Below are 7,852 nucleotides of genomic sequence, written 5' to 3' on the forward strand. Positions count from 1 at the left end.
TAATAAAAAAAAGTCTGAACACAGCTTTTTGGTCTTCTTTCCATATTAGATGGAGACATTGGGTCATCACCAGGATAAGATGACCCTCCCTGGGACAGAGGTGAAAAACCTCTCCTCTGAATAAAACTTGCATACAGCCTGGTCCAAAACCTGCAGTCAGTGACCACCCAACCTTCACATAGGTAGGTTTTTTTCCTTCCTCTCTCCCAGCAATGCCAAGGGTGAGCTGTCACTCCATCCTGAAGCTATCCCAGAGACCCCACCCCACAGAGTCCTTCAGGATGCTTCTGAGTCCAAAGAGGACCCCTGAATCACGGCAGGGATTTTTGCCATCTTTGCCCTCTCCCTCTCCCCAACCTACCCCTCCCCCACCACTGCCACTGATTTCCCTTCAAGTCAGAAAAGTAAAGGGTCTAACTAAAGCCACATGGTGAACTGGCATGCAGGACAGGGGTTAGGAAGCACATGAGGAAGCTCACACCCAGTGCTCCCTTTAGGCCGAGGCCGGTCAACTTCTTCACCAGGGAAAACCTTGCTCTCCGAAAGGCTTCTCATGTGGTGGCCCTCATGTCAACAGCAGTCCTGGGGAGCAAGATGACAGGCACTTGGCATTGCCCCAACCCTGCAACCAGCAGACCATCAGCCAATTACGTCCCATCTGAAAGGTGCCATGGTGGGGGAAGCCAGTGGCCCTACAGCACTTGCTATTCACCTTGGAGAAAGTAAAGGGATGTCCCAAGTCCTCAGGGCACTGCTGAGACACCTTTGCCCCCAGGAGACAAGGGAAATAAAGGGGCAACATCCACAAGACTTTGATTCACTCAGAGGCCCTCAGAAGGAAATAGTGCTGTAAACCTTTACGAATTCTCTTCTTCCCTTTTCAGAAACGCTTCGGGTACTAGTAACTACCGCATCATTCTCTTTGGCTGGACACATACTTAAATATACCAAAAAGTAGGACTTAGAACAAGAGATATGGTCCCACCCCCACCCACACTCCCCCCAGTGTCGGAATTCTGACTTCTTATCTCATGTTACTCAGGAGGAAGAATGAATATCAAAGACTCTCCCTTTGGGGTCACTTTAGTACTATTTTTATTTTATTTGACGAATAGTTTAGCAATCCAGAAGAGAGCTTAATGGTTTTGATTCACTCATCCACTTTATTGATTCATAACAGCATGACATTCTAGAATCATTTATAACCCTCTGTTGTTAGCATCCCTCAAGGGTCTCCTTGCTTTACAATCCAACAAACACCATCATAAACAGGAAAGTGAATAATGTAAAGGGTTAGACTGGGTCAAGAATAGGGAGGGGGGATTAAAAACTCTTGGGGTCACCTTTTGTGTAAACTTGGACAAGAGTCAGGGTGGTAATCAGGAAGAGACGGTGACATGCACATGGCTCTTCAATATTCCTATCACCAGGACAATGAGTCTCCAGGGGAAATAGTGAATTTTTATCTTTCCTATCCCCATTGCAAATAATTCACTTGTTTATTCAGCCAACATGTACCTAGGCATCTACTCTGCTCCAAGTACAGATATATATACCTCAGAGAGATCGACAGTTTAGGTTCAGACCATCCCAATAAGGCAAATATCATAATGAAGTGAGTCACATGAATATTTTAGTTTCCATGGCGTATAAAAGTTATGTTTACACTATAGTGTGGTCTATTAAGTATGTCACCTGAATGATGTTGAAAAACGTACATACATTAATTTAAAAATACTTTGTTTCAAAAAAAATTGCTAATGATCCTCTCAGTCATTGGGAAAAATGGCACCTATAGACTTGATCAACATGGAGTTACCAGAAAACCATCAATTTGTAAAGAAAAAAAAAATATATATATCTGTAAAGCTCAAGAAAGTGAAGCACAATAAAACAAGGCATGCTGTTAGCTTTCCATCACTGTGATCAAAATACCTCATAAGAACAACTTAGAGGAGGAAGGGGGGGTTGTTGTGTTTCGTTGGTTTGTTGGTTTTTTGGTTCATAATTCCAGAGGTTTCAGTCCATGTTAAGCCAACTCCATTGCTCTGGACCCAAGGTGAGGCAGAACATCATGGTGGAAGGGCATGGCAAAGGAAAGCTGCCAGGAAACAGAGGGAATAAGAAAGGAGCCAGGGACAAGATGTAGTCTCCAAGGACATGCCCTTAGTGACCTACTTCCTCCAGTCATTCTCCACCTGCCAACAGTTACATTGGTCCATTCAAATGATTAATCCATGAAATAGATTGATTCACAGGTGAGATCAGAGCTCTCATCATCTGATATTTTCACCTCTGAACATTGTGCAATGCCTAACACACAAACTTCTGGGGAGACATCCCAGATCCAAACCATAACATACGCCTGTACTGGGTTAGAAGACGTGAAAGTGCACAGCGGAAGAGACGCACAAAGTAGAACCAAGACAAGTCCCACTGATGCTGAGGTAAACTCTGTGCCTGCTGTGGGAGAGGGGAAAAAAAAAACTCTTCTTCCACCTTTTTTAATTCAGTGACTGGGACACAGGAATCAAACTGCTTAAAGATTACCAGGGGGAAAAAACCCAGAGCTTATATATGCATGTGATGCACATACATGTGGCAGATCTTAAGTAACTCAATAGTGTTGTTAGCATTTGGGGCTTATATACCATCTTAACAAAAAGGTGATAAATTTGTGGAGAATGACCAAAAAAAAAAAGGGATTTGGGTACCTAGAGGCAGCAAATTGTGGAAAGGTAATATATGAAGGAAACTAATGGAAGAAAAAGGTTTACTTAGTAAGGTTTGTGCAGACTCAACTGGGTGCCAATTTTCTCTCTCTAGTGGTAATGGTATAGGCGAGGGAAGGAGGAACATCTGCACAAAGCAAAATTTATACTCTGCTTCTAGGAAATAAGGTTGGAATTAGAGATTTTTTTCCTGCAAGCACTGTTTTCAATCACCTTCAGCTCAAAATAATCCTTATGCCAAAGTGGCAATCTTTTCATTGCCATATTCGAATCCCCTTCCCTGCAATCTCTTCAACAGTATAAGGAGAACCCAGATTTGGAAAGACTCCATTCTTCTTGAGGTTGTGGAGAGTGGCCAGCAAATTTTCTCCAAGGACAGTTGAGCTGGTCATGAAAGGGTTGTTTGTTTGGTAGAACAATGAGGGAATGACAGGCCAGTAAAGAGTGTGACCGTGAGCAATGGCAGAACAGGGCGTGAGAGTGCGGGGTACTGAGTGTGCTGGTCCAAGAGGACCAGGATAGGCTCTGGGGACTGGCTCTTGCATGGGGTGGTGTACAGAAGTTGAGAGTGTAAGGAGACCGGGCAGTGATAAAGAAGCCAGGGGAAGAAAGTCATCTTGCAGAGAGTTGGGAAAAGACCAAGAAGTGAGAGAAAGAGATAGCAAAGAAGAACTGCCTTCCTCCCCGCACCCTCACTCTTTCAAGAAGTTAGAACTAGGAATGAACAGAGACTGTTCCACTGACTGTTTCTCCTACACTCGCAGAAGGGCCCCAATACCCATTCCTTAACAGTGTGTCAAAAGAGAAGAACAATAGCATCTGCTATCATCCTCTCATTATTGAAATAGAATCCAATTTTTTTACTTGTTCAAACTGATTATACATGACAGTAGAATGCATTTTGACACATCATACATAAATGGAGTAAAAATTCTCATTCTTCTGGTTGTACCTGATGTAGAATTAACACCGGTCACATAATCATGTATGCACACGGGGTAATAAATGCCTTGGTTCTTACCTAGTCAACAAAAAATGAATTCCACTTTGCCACAAATCTCTAGGGGATAAGCCAAATGTGACCCACTGCTCATGGTTGTAAAAGCAATTGAACAAATCATGCATCTAGAAAAGAGAAAGAGCTAGGTTTATATGCTCATTTTTCATCGGAGTCCACTTTGCAATTATAGGTGTCTTGGAACAACAATGGATTCAACAGAATACATGATGGCATCCCCAGCTGTTTGGCATAACCTAGAACTCTCCACAGACACTGGACTAACACAGCCACTGGCACACAACAGAAGGGCCCCCGGAGGAAAGACAGAGCAAAGCAGTTCAACAACAGCTCACATTCATGATACTGGCATCTGTTATGGTTAGATTCTACATATTCCCAAAAATCTCATGTGTTGAAGACTTGGTCCTGCGTGCAGCAATGTCCAGAGGTGGGCTTTTGGGATTGTGCTTAGATCATGAGGGATCTGGCCTGATCAGTAGGATAATCCATTTGATGGATTAATAGTTTAAATGGATTGCTGGGAGGTGGTGGAAACCACAGGCAGGTGGGACAAGGTTGGTGGAAGGAGGGCACTGGAGGGGTGCCCCGCTATGCTGCCCAAGGGACTGTATCTTGTACCAGAACCCCCTTCTTCATGGTTGTCATGAACTGAACAGCTTTCCTCCACCATGTCCTTCCACCATGATGGTCTGCTTTTGAGTCAGCAGGCCATGGACTGAAACCTCTGAAACCATGAGCCAAAATAAATCTTCCCTCCCCAAAGTTATTGGTGTCAGGTATTTTGGTCACAGCGATGAAAAGCTGACTAGCACACCATCCAAAGACCCAGTTGTATGGGCCTTCACATGTTTCCAGAGCAGGGCAAGCAAGCTGAAAGCATCCACTGCTGCCCAGGGCTTCCTCCTGGTCCTTTGGCCTTTCACCAGGTGGCTCACATCAGGTTCAGTGCCTCTGACACCCACCCGCAATTATTTTTATCTGTTAAATATATTTGTGATTTTTAAAAATTCTTTGAAAAATACTGGCAGGTTGCAAAGTAAAAAATACCTTCCATTATCCTACCACTTAAGAAACAACTATAGAGATAAACATGGCAGCTCGCACTGGTCAGAGGGCCCTGGCGAGGGTGGTCTCGGGGTGCCGTCCCGGGTTGGCGACAGCAGCCGCGGTTCCGGCGCAAAGGTCTGCGCAGAATGTCAGACAGTAGTGGCCCATACCTGTAATTTCATTGACTGGGGAGGTTGAAGCAGGAGGATGGATATTTGGCTTCCTGTGGTATACTGATGAGCAGAACTCTTCCACTACATAACTCTGTTTTGCCTAAGGAGATATATTTAAGAACTTTCTTCAAAATTGCTTCACCTTTAATAAACAAAAGAAAAGAATATTCAGAGAGAAGAATTATAGGATATTCAATGCAGGAAATGTATGATGTAGTATCAGAAATGGAGAATTACAAGCATTTTGTTCCTTGGTGCAAAAAATCAGATGTAATATCAAAGAGATCTGGATATTGTAAAACACGATTAGAGATTGGATTCCCACCTGTGCTGGAGCGATATACATCAGTAGTAACCTTGGTGAAACCACATTTGGTAAAGGCATCCTGTACTGATGGGAGACTTTTCAATCATTTGGAGACCATTTGGCGTTTTAGCCCGGGTCTTCCTGGCTACCCAAGAACTTGTACCTTGGATTTTTCAATTTCTTTTGAATTCCGCTCCCTTCTACACTCGCAACTTGCTACACTGTTTTTCGATGAAGTTGTGAAACAGATGGTAGCTGCCTTTGAAAGAAGAGCATGTAAGCTGTATGGTCCAGAAACAAGTATACCTCGGGAATTAATGCTTCATGAAGTTCATCACACGTAAAGGAAAAAAAAGAACTGGTGTCACCTACGTTTGATTTTAGTTCACTTTTAGGAGTGCCATTGAAAATTTGCACATAGAATATGGACCCACTTGTACATAGAATTATTTCTTCAATCAAGTATAATTCAAAGTAATGCATACCTCAACAGGTTCTACATTTATGATAATGGGATATCATTCCTATTGCCAGAATATTGACATTACTCTTCTGTATAGAAGTTGAAACTGTAAATTTAATTTTTTAAATTATCACCTTACCTGAAAGAGGTTAGTTGAGATACTCCCTCAGTGGAGCATCTCCATATATATTAATCATATCATGTTTAAGTTATTACATTCAGAGTATTTGTAACTTATTGCTATAGGGCTTGCCATATGGCCTAGAATATTTGAGTAATCATCATACATTTAAAGTAAAATCTTTGATTTAAAATTCTGTTAATGAAGGTTCCCACTTCACTTTTTGGCACTTTTGGTAGTTTTAAATTGTTCTTGTGGGTAGTAGTAGATAATTCACTGTTATAGTGAGGTTAGCTCCCAGGTAAATACTGAGGGTGTTTGTTCAATTTGGTGTTTTGTTTTGTTTTGTTTTGTTTTTGGTGAGTGGTCCAGAGCTTTATGGTACTTTTCCAGTAGTTTGCAGCCTTCTCCCAGGTTCTCTGGCTGCTCTTTCAATATTGCTAATCACGCATCAAATTTTGTCTACCAGAGTAAGCAACAGATGAAATAAGTTGGTTGATATATCTCCAGCACTATGCATCCCTATTTTCTATTTATTGCGTGTACTCACTTACAGTAATATAGTCCAAACATATTTTTTTAAATGAATGAATATAAGGACTGAAGTACTAACTTAATAATTTGTCTATTTTTTGTACAGTTAAAAAAAAAAAAGAAACAACTATACAAAGTCATAGGTGAAATTCTCCCAAGACATTCAATCTTACAGACATAATTTACAAAATAATTTATTGTTCATTCCAACTTTTCCTTAGTGTGTGTGTACGTGTGTGTGGGTGTGTGTGAATGTGTGTATGAATGTGTATGTGTGTAGTCTAACAAAAACAGAAAACAAGAAAAGAATCATACTATAAAATCTGAGTCTAACTTACATTTTTATTTAATATGTCTTAGATATCTAACAATTGCCTCTCTTTTTGCATCATGTCCTATAATATGGATATAATAATTAATTCAACCATTAAGTGAATGATGGTTATCTATCCCTCCTCATTTGTTATGCTTTTATCCACCAGGCTGCAATGAACATCCTTGCACCTGAGTCTGTCACACCAATAATCATGAAGTGAAATGGGAGGAACATACAACACCCAAGTCCAAAGTCAGTACGTCATCCTCATCCCTTGACCTCTCATCAGCATTACATATGGATGAATGTCTCACCTTCTTAAAACACTTTTCATCTCTTGACTTCCCTGACAACACCACCTCCTCAATTTTCTTCCTACCCACACCAATACTTTCCAGCTTCTTTCTAAGTAATCGATGATTTTAACCCACAGATACTCGCTGTAGGTGTCCCACTCCCCTGAGCACTGGGAATACAGTAGTGAATAAGCACAGAGTCCCCACTCTCGTGACACTTCCAGTACAGAGAGGGGATGGTTAATTAACTGCACATACTACATTATGTGTAATATAATGTGGTAGTAACGATGGTTATGGAGAAAACTAAAGAGGCTATGAGATTAAAGAGTGTCTGGTAGAGTCACCAGAAAGTCCTCTGTGAAAAGTTTCCATTGGAGTAGGGATATGAACAAAGCAGTGGACAGAGCCCTGGGAATATCTAGAGAAGTGCATTCCAAGCATATGTGTTATGGTTTGGACCTTAATGTCCCCCCAAAGACCATGTGTTGAAGCCTTCCCCAGCTGATGGCACCATGGGGAGCTGGTAGAACCTTTAGAAGATGGGACCTTGCACAAGGAAATGAGGTCTTTGGGAGCATGCCCTTGAAGGACACACTGGGATCCCAGAACCTTCCTTTTTCTCTTTGCTTCCTGGCTGCCATAGGGTGAGCAGCCTCCTTCACCACCACACTTTCCCCCACCATGATGATCTGTCTCACCATAGGCCCAAAAGCAATGGAGCCAGTTCACCATGGCCTGAAACCTCTGAAGCCAGGAATCAAAATAAGCTTTTTCTCCTTTAAGTTGATTTTTCTCAGGCATTTTGTCACAGCAATAGAAAACTGAATAATATAATGTAA

At 41.8% G+C, this 7,852-nt stretch overlaps 1 protein-coding gene across 1 annotated transcript; it reads left to right on the forward strand.

Moving 5' to 3' along the window:
• The first annotated feature begins 4,839 nt into the window (after positions 1-4,839).
• Positions 4,840-6,462, forward strand: LOC306659593 (coenzyme Q-binding protein COQ10 homolog B, mitochondrial-like). Its single transcript, XM_079137268.1, has 2 exons — positions 4,840-4,948; positions 5,007-6,462. The coding sequence occupies exons 1-2, from the start codon at positions 4,844-4,846 to the stop codon at positions 5,622-5,624; spliced, it is 723 nt and encodes a 240-aa protein (XP_078993394.1). The 5' UTR covers positions 4,840-4,843; the 3' UTR covers positions 5,625-6,462.
• The last annotated feature ends 1,390 nt before the right edge of the window (positions 6,463-7,852 follow it).

This window comes from Sciurus vulgaris (genome assembly GCF_902686455.1).
Source record: "Sciurus vulgaris genome assembly, chromosome: 4".
Lineage (NCBI taxonomy): Eukaryota > Metazoa > Chordata > Mammalia > Rodentia > Sciuridae > Sciurus > Sciurus vulgaris.